At 41.6% G+C, this 16,042-nt stretch overlaps 1 protein-coding gene across 3 annotated transcripts in view; it reads left to right on the plus strand.

The window, feature by feature from the left end:
• RPS6KA1 (ribosomal protein S6 kinase A1) overlaps positions 1 to 16,042 on the plus strand; it is a 562,802-nt gene that overhangs the window by 404,209 nt on the left and 142,551 nt on the right. For all 3 annotated transcript variants that reach the window (XM_053706981.1, XM_053706983.1, XM_053706982.1), the window contains 4 exons: positions 6,524 to 6,604; positions 6,686 to 6,765; positions 6,971 to 7,077; positions 14,852 to 14,889. In XM_053706981.1, coding sequence (XP_053562956.1) covers positions 6,524 to 6,604; positions 6,686 to 6,765; positions 6,971 to 7,077; positions 14,852 to 14,889 — 306 coding nt within the window. The remainder of the gene's footprint in view (positions 1 to 6,523; positions 6,605 to 6,685; positions 6,766 to 6,970; positions 7,078 to 14,851; positions 14,890 to 16,042) is intronic.

The raw sequence follows: 16,042 nt of genomic DNA on the forward strand, positions 1-16,042 counted from the left end.
TGTTTTTTAGGCCCCATAACATCGAGTGAGGTGGGTGGGGCCTATTTCCAGTTGCACAGTGTATTTACCTCAGAAGCATCCAGCTACTTCTCCAGAGATTCCTGCTGTATTTGAGGGCTGTAAAGAGGTTTTTTCCCCACAAATCGTTCCTAAAGGGCAGGTAGGCGCCACAGCAGAGCTGTGGCAAGGTGCTGAACGTTATTTTACCAGTTTTGAAGTTTTTTCAATCCGGTTTTTACATTAAGGGGTTAATTGTTTATTTGCATAGTTGTGTAAAGTTACTAAGGCTTTATGATGCTACTGTAAAATTTCGTTGTGTTTACTGCTTTTTTACACTGTTTTGCAGAGTTTGTGCAGCTTTTTTCTCTTAAAGGCACAGTACTGTTTTTGTTCAAAGTGTTATTTACTTTGATTAAAGTGTTTTCCAAGCTTGCTTGTTACATTACTAGCCTGTTTAACATGTCTGACACCAAAGAGAATCCTTGTTCTATGTATTTAGAAGCCATTGTTGAACCCCCTCTTAGAATGTGTCCCACTTGCACTGATATGTCTATAAATTATAAAGAGCATATTTTAGCACTTAAAAATATTGCAATAGATGATTCTCAGTTAGAAGGAAATGAGGGTTTAGCATCTAGCTCTCCCCAAGTGTCACAACCAGTAACGCCCGCACAAATGACGCCAAGTACCTCTAGTGCGTCTAATTCATTTACTTTACATGACATTGCCAAAGTTATGAACAAAACCCTCACAGAGGTTTTCTCTAAACTGCCTGGTTTACAAGAAAAGCGTTACAGCTCTGGGTTAAGAACAAATGCTGAGCCGTCTGACACTTTAGTAGCTGTATCCGATATACCCTCACAATGTTCTGAAGTAGGGGTAAGGGATTTGTTATCTGAGGGAGAGATTTCTGATTCAGGAAAGACGCTCCCTCAGACAGATTCTTATATGACGGCCTTTAAATTTAAGCTTGAACACCTCGGCTTATTGCTCAAGGAGGTATTAGCTACTCTAGACGATTGTGACCCTATAGGGGTCCCAGAGAATTTGTGTAAAATGGACAGATACTTAGAGGTTCCTGTTTACACTGATGTTTTTCCAGTCCCTAAGAGGATTGTGACTATTGTTACTAAGGAGTGGGATAGACCAGGTATTACGTTCGCTCCCCCTCCTGTTTTTAAGAAAATGTTTCCCATATCTGACGCCATACAGGACTCGTGGCAGACCGTTCCTAAGGTGGAGGGAGCTATTTCTACTATTGCTAAGAATACAACTATACCTATAGAAGACAGTTGTGCTTTCAAAGATCCTATCGATAAAAAATTAGAGAGTCTCCTAAAGAAAATTTTTGTTCATCAAGGTTTTCTTCTCCAACCTATTGCATGCATTGTTCCTGTAACTACTGCAGCTGCTTTCTGGTTTGAGGCTCTAGAAGAGGCTCTCCAGGTGGAGACTCCATTAGAGGATATTATGGATAGAATTAAGGCCCTTAAGTTGGCTAATTCTTTCATTACAGATGCCGCTTTCCAAATGGCTAAATTAGCGGCAAAGAATTCAGGTTTTGCCATTTTAGCACGCAGGGCGTTATGGCTTAAGTCCTGGTCTGCTGATGTGTCATCAAAATCTAAATTGTTGAACATCCCTTTCAAAGGAAAGACCCTATTCGGGCCTTCACTGAAAGAAATTATTTCAGACATCACTGGAGGGAAAGGCCATGCCCTCCCTCAGGATACAACAAATAAGATGAGGACCAAACACTTCAAGGGTGGTCCCGCTTCAGCTTCCCCTGCAGCACAAGAGGGGAATTCTGTCCAAGTCAGTCTGGAGACCTAACCAGGCTTGGAACAAAGGTAAACAGGCCAAGAAGCCTGCTGCTGCCTCTAAGACAGCATGAAGGGGTAGCCCCCGATCCGTGACCGGATCTAGTAGGGGGCAGACTCTCTCTCTTTGCTCAGGCTTGGGCAAGAGATGTTCACGATTCCTGGGCTTTAGAAATTGTGTCCCAAGGATATCTTCTGGACTTCAAAGACTCCCCCCCAGGGGGAGATTTCACATTTCTCAATTGTCTACAAACCAGACAAAGAGAGAGGCGTTCTTACGCTGTGTAGAAGACTTACATACCATGGGAGTGATTCGCCCAGTTCCAAGAGCGGAACAAGGGCTAGGTTTTTACTCCAACCTTTTTGTGGTTCCCAAAAAAGAGGGAAGTTTCAGACCAATCTTGGATCTCAAAATTCTAAACAAATTCCTCAGAGTACCATCTTTCAAGATGGAGACTATTCGGACTATTCTTCCTCTGATCCAGGAGGGTCAATATATGACTACCGTGGACTTAAAGGATGCGTATCTACACATCCCTATTCACAGAGATCATCATCAATTCCTCAGATTCGCCTTTCTGGACAGGCATTACGAGTTTGTGGCCCTTCCCTTCGGGTTGGCCACGGCTCCCAGAATTTTTACAAAGGTGCTAGGGTCCCTTTTGGCGGTTCTAAGACCGCGGGGTATAGCAGTGGCGCCTTATCTAGACGACATCTTAATTCAGGCGTCGACTTTCCAGCTAGCCAAGTCTCACACGGACATCGTGTTGGCTTTTCTGAGATTTCACGGGTGGAAGGTGAACATAAAAAAGAGTTTTCTCGTCCCTCTCACAAGAGTTTCCTTCCTAGGGACTCTGATAGACTCGGTAGAAATGAAAATATTTCTGACGGAGGTCAGAAAATCTAAACTTTTAATCACTTGCCGAGCTCTTCATTCCATTCCTCGGCCATCAGTGGCTCAGTGTATGGAGGTAATCGGACTAATGGTAGCGGCAATGGACATAGTTCTGTTTGCTCGTTTACATCTCAGACCACTGCAGCTATGCATGCTCAATCAGTGGAATGGGGATTATGCAGATTTATCTCCTCAGATAAATCTGGATCAGGAGACAAGAGATTCTCTTCTTTGGTGGTTGTCACAGGATCACCTGTCCCAGGGAATGTGTTTCTGCAGGCCAGCGTGGGTTATAGTGACGACGGACGCCAGCCTACTGGGCTGGGGTGCAGTCTGGAATTCCCTGAAAGCACAGGGTTTGTGGACTCAGGAGGAGGCCCTCCTACCGATTAAATATTCTGGAATTAAGAGCGCTATTCAATGCTCTTCAGGCGTGGCCTCAGCTGGCTTCGGCCAGATTCATCAGATTTCTGTCGGACAACATCACGAGTGTGGCTTATATCAATCATCAGGGGGGGGGACAAGAAGTTCCTTAGCGATGATGATAGTTTCCAGGATAATCCGATGGGCAGAGACTCACTCTTGCCATCTATCAGCAATCTATATCCCAGGGGTAGAGAACTGGGAGGCGGATTTTCTAAGTCGTCAGACTTTTCATCCGGGGGAGTGGGAACTTCATCCAGGGGTGTTTGCTCAACTGGTTCAGTTATGGGGCACACCAGAATTGGATCTGATGGCGTCTCGTCAGAACGCCAAACTTCCTCGTTACGGGTCCAGGTCAAGAGATCCTCAGGCAGTACTGATAGATGCTCTAGCAGTACCCTGGTCTTTCAACCTGGCTTATGTGTTTCCACCATTCCCTTTCCTTCCGTGTCTGATTGCCAGAATCAAACAGGAGAGAGCTTCAGTGATTTTGATAGCACCTGCGTGGCCACGCAGGACTTGGTATGCAGACCTGGTGGACATGTCATCTCTGCCACTGAGGCAGGACCTTTTGATTCAAGGTCCGTTCAAGCATCCAAATCTAATTTCTCTGCAACTGACTGCTTGGAGATTGAACGCTTGATTTTATCAAAGCAGGGTTTCTCTGAGTCTGTCATAGATACCTTGATTCAGGCTTGAAAGCCTGTCACCAGGAAAATCTAACATAAGATATGGCGTAAATATCTTTTTTGGTGCGAATCCAAAGGTTACTCATGGAGTAGGATCAGGATTCCTAGGATTTTGTCCTTTTTCCAAGAGGGATTGGAGAAAGGATTGTCAGCTAGTTCCTTAAAAGGTCAGATATCTGCTTTGTCTATTCTATTGCACAAGCGTTTGGCAGACGTCCCAGACGTTCGGGCTTTCTGTCAGGCTTTAGTTAGAATCACGCCTGTGTTTAAACCTGTTGCTCCGCCATGGAGTCTAAATTTAGTTCTTAAAGTTCTTCAGGGGGTTCCGTTTGAACCCATGCATTCCATAGATATTAAGCTTCTATCTTGGAAAGTTCTGTTTCTAGTTGCTATCTCTTCAGCTCGAAGAGTTTCTGAACTATCTGCGTTACAATGTGACTCGCCTTATCTTGTTTTCCATGCTGATAAGGTAGTTTTGCGTACCAAACCTGGGTTCCTCACTAAGGTTGTTACTAACTGGAATATCAATCAGGAAATTGTTGTTCCTTCTCTGTGTCCTAATCCTTCTTCTAAGAAGGAACGTCTGTTGCACAACTTGGACGTGGTTCGTGCTTTGAAGTTTTATTTGCAGGCAACCAAAGATTTTCGTCAAACATCTTCTTTGTTTGTGGTCTATTCTGGAAAGCGTAGAGGTCAAAAGGCTACGGCTACCTCTCTTTCCTTTTGGCTGAAAAGCATCATCCGTTTGGCTTATGAGACTGCTAGACAGCAGCCTCCTGAAATAATTACAGCTCACTCCACTAGAGCGGTGGCTTCCACATGGGCTTTTAAAAATGATGCTTCTTTTGAACAGATTTGTAAGGCTGCGACTTGGTCTTCGCTTCATACCTTTTCCAAATTTTCCAAATTTGATACTTTTGCTTCTTCGGAGGCTATTTTTGGGGGAGAGGTTTTGCAAGCAGTGGTGCCTTCCGTTTAGGTTCCTGTCTTGTCCCTCCCTTCATCGGTGTCCTAAAGCTTTGGTATTGGTATCCCACAAGTAAGGATGAAACCGTGGACTCTGTACATCTTGCAAAGGAAAACAAAATTTATGCTTACCTGATAAATTTCTTTCTTTTGCGATGTACCGAGTCCACGGCCCGCCCTGTCTATTCAAGACAGATAGTATTTTTTATTGAAAACTTCAGTCACCTCTGCACCTTATAGTTTCTCCTTTTTCTTCCTTGGCCTTCGGTCAATAACTGGGGGGTGGAGTTAAGGGGGGAGCTATATAGACAGCTCTGCTGTGGGTGCTCTCTTTGCCACTTCTTGTTGGGAAGTATAATATCCCACAAGTAAGGATGAAACCGTGGGCTCGGTACATCGCAAAAGAAAGAAATTTATCAGTTAAGCATAAATTTTGTTTTTCTGTGGTCTAACGGTTTGAATTGTTCTCCAATCAGCGCTCTATCTACAACAAATGTGCCATATGGGGAGAGCACTCATTGGACAACAATTCAAACCGTTAGCTCACAGAAAAATTGACTTTTGAAGTGGGCAGCAGAACGCAAGGTATTTGAATGTTATATCTATATTAAAAAGTAAGTTATAGAGCATCTTCATTACATCTGATGAATTAAAGAGACAGTACACTGTACACTGTATAGTTTTTCCATTAATGTATTTTAAATGACTTGTTATACCAACTGCAGAGTATAAAATATTTGAGAAATTCCATTTTCATGCTTATTTGTGTATATGAAGTAGCTGATTTTGTCCTTTGAAACCACAGCCTATTACAATGGGTTGAACTTAAAGTTGATATCAGATCTCATTATGTTCTAAGTTTGTGTAAACAGACTTGCTTCCTTATCTTTTATTTGGCTGGAACACCAAAGCTCAATGCATAGAGAGAACAATGGAAAATTATCATTTTATTACTTAACTATCCTGCATCCCACTGAGAGTGTAATCTCTTCTGCTGGCTGTGTATACTTAGGCTATTCAATAGCCTGTACTACAGTATTAATTTGTTCAGTGTAGGTGGCGATACCACAGGCTAAATCAGCAATTTCAAATGCTGAAATAGGAGTAAAGGAGCTACTTGTAACCAATTTAATACACTCTAGCAGGTTAAAAGGATCATTGGGAATGATTTAAAGGGGAGAAATGTTTTGGGTGAACTGTCCTTTTAAATTCCATCGAAAATATCACTAGCATTCCTGTTTTTAAAAAGGGGAGAGTTTACCATCACTTTAATATTCACAGGTTTAAATCAGTCACGCCTGCTAATTTACTTTTTTTATTTTAATAGTCCTGTTTTAGAGATCTTACAGAGTATCAAATGGTAGAGAGACATATGGATCATATAACAGTTTTTTGTGTGTGGCTTACAAATGAAAAGTTTAGGATTTGAGTAACCTTATATTGGTTGCAAAACATTAAAACGTGAAAAAAAATTTTGCCATACTCTTTATTTTTAACAACTAGTAAAATTAAATAGTAAAAAAATGTTTTAAAGAAAATGTACTTGTTATTAAATGAATGCATCAATGTACACTTTTTTTTTTTTCTTTTTGGGGAAGCCTCTAATGGCTAATTTTAAATGTGAAATAATTGCGTTGTCATTTGATATTTCCTTGTGTCTTTCCACCCTATTCACCATTTTACCCCTTTCTTTATCATCTATATTTTTATGGCCATTTTTCTCTTTATAGTGCGAGATCGTGTCAGAACTAAGATGGAGCGCGATATCTTAGCAGACGTGAATCATCCGTTTGTGGTCAAGCTACACTACGGTAAATAGTGTAAATAGAGGATAGAACTCACATAGCCCAAAGTTTCCTTTTCTGCGCCGTTTTACATATATTTCTTTATAGCCTTTCAGACAGAGGGGAAACTTTACCTTATTCTGGATTTTCTGCGAGGTGGAGACCTTTTTACTCGCCTTTCCAAAGAGGTCAGTGCCAGAAACCCTTCTTCATCTAGACTTTTACTTAAAGTATTTCCATATGTGTATTAATGTGAGATGGGTGCTGTCTCTTCAAACCACATTTATATACTTCATCTGTATACTCCTCTATCATTCAAAGCTACATAACTAATGTTCTCCGTATGCATTTAACTAATTTCCCCCTTTGCTGCATCTATCTTTGTACTTTTAGGTTATGTTCACAGAGGAGGATGTTAAGTTTTATCTGGCTGAGCTTGCTTTAGGCCTGGATCACTTGCATAGCCTGGGGATCATCTATCGTGACCTTAAACCTGAGAAGTAAGTTTTGCTTGTTTTGTTTTGCCAATTGTGATTTGCCTTCTGGGATACCCACCCACTCCAAGATCTTCCCTGCCACTCTGTTTTCCTGTTGTTCTCTGTATCTTTACACTGACCGCCTGCATTCTAACTTAATCTGTGGACCACCTGTATCAATATTTATTTGGGCTCATCCTTATCTGTGTCCTTCCTCTGCTGCATCTTGTTATTAAAAAACACATTCGGTATACTTTGCTACAGAGGATTACTGGACACCGCAAAAAAAACGACTCAAATGTAAAGCTTAGAGGCGTTAACATATATAGTGCTCTATTAACGCAAAACAATTTAATGAAAAAAAAGTAATGTTAACTGCACAATAGGTAACATGAGCAATTTATAAATGTTTACACATTATTTGTAATTTTTTTGTGACACAACAATGTCCTGACACACCAGCAGAAAATCACTATTAAAGGGACAGTCAACACTAAAAATTGTTATTATTTAAAAAGATAGATAATGCCTTTACTACCCATTCCCCAGCTTAGCACAACCAACATTGTTATATTAATATACTTTATAACATTTAAACCTCTAAATGTCTGCCTGTTTCTAAGCCACTACAGACAGCCTCTTAGCACATGCTTTTCTTCTGTTAAGTGTGATCAGTCCACGGGTCATCATTACTTCTGGGATATTAACTCCTCCCCAAAAGGAAGTGCAAGAGGATTCACCCAGCAGAGCTGCATATAGCTCCTCCCCTCAACGTCACTCCCAGTCATTCTCTTGCACCCAACGACTAGATAGGAGGTGTGAGAGGACTATGGTGATTATACTTAGTTTTATATCTTCAATCAAAAGTTTGTTATTTTAAAATAGCACCGGAGTGTGTTATTACCTCTCTGGCAGAGTTTGAAGAAGAATCTACCAGAGTTTTTGCTATGATTTTAGCCGGAGTAGTTAAGATCATATTGCTGTTTCTCGGCCATCTGAGGAGAGGTAAACTTCAGATCAGGGGACAGCGGGCAGATGAATCTGCATAGAGGTATGTAGCAGCTTTTATTTTCTGACAATGGAATTGATGAGAAAATCCTGCCATACCGATATAATGTCATGTATGTATACTTTACACTTCAGTATTCTGGGGAATGGTACTTCACTAGAATTACACTGTAAGAAGTACATAAAACTGTTTATTAACTAGAAATTATGTTTAACGTTTTTGCTGGAATGTAAAATCGTTTTCATTTGCTGAGGTACTGAGTGAATAAATGTTTGGGCACCATTTTTCCACTTGGCAGTTGCTTAATCTTTTTCTGTCAGTTTCTGTTCTCTCTCACTGCTGTGTGTGAGGGGGAGGGGCCGTTTTTTGGCGCTTTTTCTATGCATCAGTTATTTCAGTCAGCAGCTCATTGTATTTCCTGCATGATCCGGTTCATCTCTACAGAACTCAGGGGTCTTCAAACTTATTTTGAGGGAGGTAATTTCTCTCAGCAGAGCTGTGAGAATTATAGTTGACTGTGATAAAAAACGTTTATTCTGTAATTGTTTCCTGCTTTCAGAATTTGTTATCTTTGCTATTGGGATTAAACCTTTGCTAAAGTTGTGTTGTTTACAAGGATTGAGGCTATAACTGTTTCAATTTATTAATTTTCAACTGTCATAGATTTTCTGTGCTTCTTAAAGGCACAGTACGTCTTTAATATTATTCTAATTGAATTGTATTCCAAGTTGCAAGTTTATTTGCTAGTGTGTTAAACATGTCTGATTCAGAGGAAGATACCTGTGTCATTTGTTGCAATGCCAAAGTGGAGCCCAATAGAAATTTATGTACTAACTGTATTGATGCTACTTTAAATAAAACTCAATCTGTACAAATTGAACAAATTTCACCAAACAACGAGGGGAGAGTTATGCCGACTAACTCGCCTCACGTGCCAGTACCTGCATCTCCCGCTCGGGAGGTGCGTGATATTGTAGCGCCGAGTACATCTGGCCGGCCATTACAAATCACATTACAGGATATGGCTTCTGTTATGACTGAAGTTTTGGCTAAATTACCAGAACTAAGAGGTAAGCGTGATCACTCTGGGGTGAGAACAGAGTGCGCTGATAATATTAGGGCCATGTCAGACACTGCGTCACAGGTTGCAGAACATGAGGACGGAGAACTTCATTCTGTGGGTGACGGTTCTGATCCAAACAGACTGGATTCAGATATTTCAAATTTTAAATTTAAACTGGAAAACCTCCGTGTATTACTAGGGGAGGTGTTAGCGGCTCTGAATGATTGTAACACAGTTGCAATACCAGAGAAAATGTGTAGGTTGGATAAATATTTTGCGGTACCGACGAGTACTGACGTTTTTCCTATACCTAAGAGACTTACTGAAATTGTTACTAAGGAGTGGGATAGACCAGGTGTGCCATTCTCACCCCCTCCGATATTTAGAAAAATGTTTCCAATAGACGCAACCACACGGGACTTATGGCAAACGGTCCCTAAGGTGGAGGGAGCAGTTTCTACTTTAGCTAAGCGTACCACTATCCCGGTGGAGGATAGCTGTGCTTTTTCAGATCCAATGGATAAAAAATTAGAGGGTTACCTTAAGAAAATGTTTGTTCAACAAGGTTTTATATTGCAACCCCTTGCATGCATTGCGCCGATCACGGCTGCAGCGGCGTTCTGGATTGAGTCTCTGGAAGAGAACATTAGTTCAGCTACTCTGGACGACATTACAGACAGGCTTAGAGTCCTTAAACTAGCTAATTCATTCATTTCAGAGGCCGTAGTACATCTAACTAAACTTACGGCGAAGAATTCAGGATTCGCCATTCAGGCACGCAGGGCGCTGTGGCTAAAATCCTGGTCAGCTGATGTTACTTCTAAGTCTAAATTGCTTAATATACCTTTCAAAGGGCAGACCTTATTCGGGCCCGGGTTGAAAGAGATTATCGCTGACATTACAGGAGGTAAAGGCCATGCCCTGCCTCAGGACAAAGCCAAAGCTAAGACTAGACAGTCTAATTTTCGTTCCTTTCGTAATTTCAAAGCAGGAGCAGCATCAACTTCCTCTGCACCAAAACAGGAAGGAGCTGTTGCTCGCTACAGACAAGGCTGGAAACCTAACCAGTCCTGGAACAAGGGCAAGCAGACCAGGAAACCTGCTGCTGCCCCTAAAACAGCATGAATTGAGGGCCCCCGATCCGGGATCGGATCTAGTGGGGGGCAGACTTTCTCTCTTCGCCCAGGCTTGGGCAAGAGATGTCCAGGATCCCTGGGCACTAGAAATAATATCTCAGGGATACCTTCTGGACTTCAAATACTCTCCTCCAGGAGAGAGATTTCATCTGTCAAGGTTGTCAACAATCCAGACAAAGAAAGAAGCGTTTCTACGCTGCGTACAAGAGCTCTTGTTAATGGGAGTAATCCATCCAGTTCCACGATCGGAACAGGGACAGGGGTTTTACTCAAATCTGTTTGTGGTTCCCAAAAAAGAGGGAACTTTCAGACCAATCCTGGACTTAAAGATCCTAAACAAATTCCTAAGAGTTCCATCGTTAAAGATGGAGACTATTCGGACAATTTTACCTATGATCCAAGAGGGTCAGTACATGACCACTGTAGATTTAAAGGATGCTTACCTTCACATACCGATTCACAAAGATCATTACCGGTACCTAAGGTTTGCCTTCCTAGACAGGCATTACCAGTTTGTGGCTCTTCCATTCGGATTGGCTACAGCTCCAAGAATCTTCACAAAGGTTCTGGGTGCTCTTCTGGCGGTACTAAGACCGCGGGGAATCTCGGTAGCTCCATACCTAGACGACATTCTGATTCAAGCTTCAAGCTTTCAAACTGCCAAGTCTCATACAGAGTTAGTACTGGCATTTCTAAGGTCACATGGATGGAAGGTGAACGAAAAGAAAAGTTCACTCGTTCCACTCACAAGAGTTCCCTTCCTGGGGACTCTTATAGATTCTGTAAAAATGAAGATTTACCTGACAGAGGACAGGTTAACAAGACTTCAATGTGCTTGCCGCACCCTTCATTCCATTCAACACCCGTCAGTGGCTCAATGCATGGAGGTAATCGGCTTAATGGTAGCGGCAATGGACATAGTACCCTTTGCACACCTACACCTCAGACCACTGCAACTGTGCATGCTAAGTCAGTGGAATGGGGATTACTCAGACTTATCCCCTTCTCTGAATCTGGATCAAGAGACCAGAAATTCTCTTCTTTGGTGGCTTTCTCGGCCACATCTGTCCAGGGGGATGCCATTCAGCAGACCAGACTGGACAATTGTAACAACAGACGCCAGCCTTCTAGGTTGGGGTGCCGTCTGGAATTCTCTGAAGGCTCAGGGACAATGGAGTCAGGAGGAGAGTCTCCTGCCAATAAACATTCTGGAATTGAGAGCAGTTCTCAATGCCCTCCTGGCTTGGCCCCAGTTGACAACGCGGGGTTTCATCAGGTTTCAGTCGGACAACATCACGACTGTAGCTTACATCAACCATCAGGGAGGGACAAGAAGCTCCCTAGCTATGATGGAAGTATCAAAGATAATTCGCTGGGCAGAGTCTCACTCTTGCCATCTGTCAGCAATCCACATCCCGGGAGTGGAGAACTGGGAGGCGGATTTCTTAAGTCGTCAGACTTTTCATCCGGCGGAGTGGGAACTTCATCCGGAGGTCTTTGCCCAAATACTTCGGCGTTGGGGCAAACCAGAGATAGATCTCATGGCGTCTCGACAGAACGCCAAGCTTCCTCGTTACGGGTCCAGATCCAGGGATCCAGAAGCAGTCCTGATAGATGCCCTGACAGCACCTTGGGACTTCAGGATGGCTTACGTGTTTCCACCCTTCCCGATGCTTCCTCGATTGATTGCCAGAATCAAACAAGAGAGAGCATCAGTGATTCTAATAGCACCTGCGTGGCCACGCAGGACTTGGTATGCAGATCTGGTGGACATGTCATCCTGTCCACCTTGGTCTCTACCTCTGAAACAGGACCTTCTGATACAGGGTCCCTTCAAACATCAAAGTCTAACTTCTCTGAAGCTGACTGCTTGGAAATTGAACGCTTGATTTTATCAAGACGTGGGTTTTCTGAGTCAGTTATTGATACCTTAATACAGGCTAGGAAACCTGTTACCAGAAAGATTTACCATAAGATATGGCGAAGATACCTATATTGGTGTGAATCCAAAGGTTACTCTTGGAGTAAGGTTAGGATTCCTAGGATATTGTCTTTTCTACAAGAAGGTTTAGAAAAGGGTTTATCTGCTAGTTCATTAAAGGGACAGATCTCAGCTCTGTCCATTCTGTTACACAAACGTCTGTCAGAAGTTCCTGACGTCCAGGCTTTTTGTCAGGCTTTGGCCAGGATTAAGCCTGTGTTTAAAACTGTTGCTCCACCATGGAGTTTAAACCTTGTTCTTAATGTTTTACAGGGCGTTCCGTTTGAACCCCTTCATTCCATTGATATAAAGTTGTTATCTTGGAAAGTTCTATTTTTAATGGCTATTTCCTCGGCTCGAAGAGTCTCTGAGTTATCAGCCTTACATTGTGATTCTCCTTATTTGATTTTTCATTCGGATAAGGTAGTTCTGCGTACTAAACCTGGGTTCTTACCTAAGGTAGTTACTAACAGGAATATCAATCAAGAGATTGTTGTTCCTTCTTTATGCCCAAATCCTTCTTCGAAGAAGGAACGTCTACTGCACAACCTGGATGTAGTCCGTGCTCTAAAATTTTACTTACAGGCAACTAAGGAATTTCGACAAACGTCTTCTCTGTTTGTCGTTTACTCTGGGCAGAGGAGAGGTCAAAAAGCTTCTGCTACCTCTCTTTCTTTTTGGCTTCGTAGCATAATTCGTTTAGCTTATGAGACTGCTGGACAGCAGCCTCCCGAAAGGATTACAGCTCATTCTACTAGAGCTGTGGCTTCTACTTGGGCCTTTAAGAATGAGGCCTCTGTTGAACAGATTTGCAAGGCTGCAACTTGGTCTTCGCTTCATACTTTTTCCAAATTTTACAAATTTGACACTTTTGCTTCATCGGAGGCTATTTTTGGGAGAAAGGTTCTTCAGGCAGTGGTTCCTTCTGTATAAAGAGCCTGCCTATCCCTCCCGTCATCCGTGTACTTTTGCTTTGGTATTGGTATCCCAGAAGTAATGATGACCCGTGGACTGATCACACTTAACAGAAGAAAACATAATTTATGCTTACCTGATAAATTCCTTTCTTCTGTAGTGTGATCAGTCCACGGCCCGCCCTGTTTTAAGGCAGGTAAATATTTTTTAATTTATACTCCAGTCACCACTTCACCCTTGGCTTTTCCTTTCTCGTTGGTCCTTGGTCGAATGACTGGGAGTGACGTAGAGGGGAGGAGCTATATGCAGCTCTGCTGGGTGAATCCTCTTGCACTTCCTGTTGGGGAGGAGTTAATATCCCAGAAGTAATGATGACCCGTGGACTGATCACACTACAGAAGAAAGGAATTTATCAGGTAAGCATAAATTATGTTTTTTCTATTAGCTTTTCACAACAGGAGACTGCTAGTTCTTGTGAGCCACATAGATAACATTGTGCTCACGTCCGTGGGTTGTGCACAACACAGCACTAATGGGCTAAAATGCAAGTCAATAGATAATAAATAAAATGTTGTGTGATAAGGGGACTGTCAGAAGAGGCTTAGATATAAGGTAATCACAGAGGTAAAAAGTATATTAATATAACTGTGTTGGTTATGCAAAACTGGGGAATGGGTAATAAAGGCATTATCTATCTTTTTAAGCTTCCCCTTTAAAGGGCAGTAAAAATAACGCACAGTGGAAAGGAATAGACCAGTCCAAAAATTCCTTGTGGGCAGGCAAATTAAATAATGGAAATATATTGCAAAGTTATTTCATTACACATAACTAAACATTTCATATGTCTTTTCTTTTAGTTTACTTTAAATCTTTCTCTTTAGACATCTCCACAATTTTCTTTACATGTAATCCCTTACACTCTACACCTTTCCTCTGTGTGCCGACTCCTTTCCTTTGTATTTCCTCATAATAACTAAGTGGGTTTTTCTCTTCTATACTGTATATTCTCTAGGGATGTGCATTCAAATCCTTCGTTAGGAACCGAATGCAGGAGAAAGCGGCCGCTCGTGGCATTCAGCTTTTTTCGGAGCTGGATTTCTTCTTGTGAAAGTGAAGCACACTAATAGAAAATCCAGATCTTACTGTATTGCACTTTCATAAGGAAGAATCCAGCTCCGAAAAAAGACGAACACCACAAGCAAACGCTCTTCTGCATTCTGATCCTAAGAAAGGATTCAAACGCCCATCACTAATATTCTCTGTGGTCCTCCTTCCCTAGATTCTCTCTAAATGTATTCAGTGTATCTTTCCTCTGTGCACCTCCTTCCCACCACATATCATTCCCTTGAGTGCCACCTTTTCCCCTACATCTTTCTTTTGTTTAATTGTTCCCTAGTTTTCGTCTGTGGTTAAGTGCCACTACATCTTTTAAGATGAGCATCTGTTTTACAATCTCTAACTTAACTAGGCAAAAGAAAAAGTACACCTGGAACAATCTTTGCACAATACTTTTTCATCCTTTCTTGTACAGAAATACTACTAAATCTATATCCCTTTTGGAAATTAGTTTCTTATTCAAAAGATTGTGCAGTATACAGAAAAATAATATTTGGACTGTCAATAGTTTTGGAGAACTAAAGAACATAGTAGTAATCATGTAAGTTGGTTTCAGAGTGAATGTCTTTATTTTTCAGCATTCTTCTGGATGAAGAAGGTCATATCAAACTGACTGGTATGTTTATATTTCTTATGCATTTTAAATGCAGACCATATAGAGCTTTCCATCCTCTGTGTAATTCCTGGGGGTTCTATAGGGGTGACTTCACCTGTGCCGCCTTCCTTTTATTGCTCTCTGTTCTCTTCCCACAAGTTAGATCATGCTTCAATTGATTCCACCTTCCTTAGGTTCTAATAAAGCGACTTGCCTGTGCTCATGCTGTGGTTTCCAGTATCTCACTGTCTGCTCTGTTTCTGTTCCGCATGAAGGAAGACGTTTACAAGGATAAGCTGTCCTTTTTCATGCAAGCCTGCACTTCATTGTAGCTGATTAGTAAGGATCATATAATGTCCATATAAACCAAGATTTTGCTCCTCTTTAAACACCTGAAAAGGATTATAGTATCATCTAAGTAATAACATAGTCTCCAGATTGTAGGCACATAGAGCAAGGATTAATATTTTGTCTGTATAAAAGTGAAGCTTTTAATATGGGGTAGGTCACAGAGATAGCAGTATAGTATGGGAGCTATAGGATATGATCTTACCAGCAACTGACTAATGCTAGAATGTTTTTAGTGTTGGGAAATCATTCTGTGCTAGGTTGCAAATGGATCACAATCAATAGCCCAGGGTGCATTATTTTGCATTCAGTATCAGACAAAGAATAATAGGGGATACTTAATATATTAACTAAAGGGGATACTTAATATATTAACTAAAGCATCTATGAAAATACTATGGAAATAAATTACTTAAAGGGACAGTCTACACTAAAATTTTTATTTTCTTTCCTAAGATATGGAGAGTATACAACGTCATCAATTACTAGTGGGAATATCACTCCTGGCCAGTAGGAGTAGGAAAAGAGCACCACAGCAAAGCTGTTAAGTGTCACTCCCCTACCCATAATCCCCAGTCATTCTCTTTGCCTCTGTTAAATGGAGGAGTTGAAGTTTGGTGTCTGAAGAAAATTGGATTTATTTTCGCTTCAAGCAAGATTTTGGGTATAGCTGTAGTCCACGTCAATCTCTTCAGTAGAGTAGTGGTGGCTTTAAAGCAGTTAGGAACTTTTAAGGTGGGCCTTGCTGCAATTTCCTAACATATTGCTGCCCTAGTATAGAAAGCCAGAGTAAGCTTACTCTGTTCTCTCTTTTTTTCGACAGGTC

This window comes from Bombina bombina, chromosome 3 (genome assembly GCF_027579735.1).
Source record: "Bombina bombina isolate aBomBom1 chromosome 3, aBomBom1.pri, whole genome shotgun sequence".
NCBI classification, from domain to species: Eukaryota; Metazoa; Chordata; class Amphibia; order Anura; family Bombinatoridae; genus Bombina; species Bombina bombina.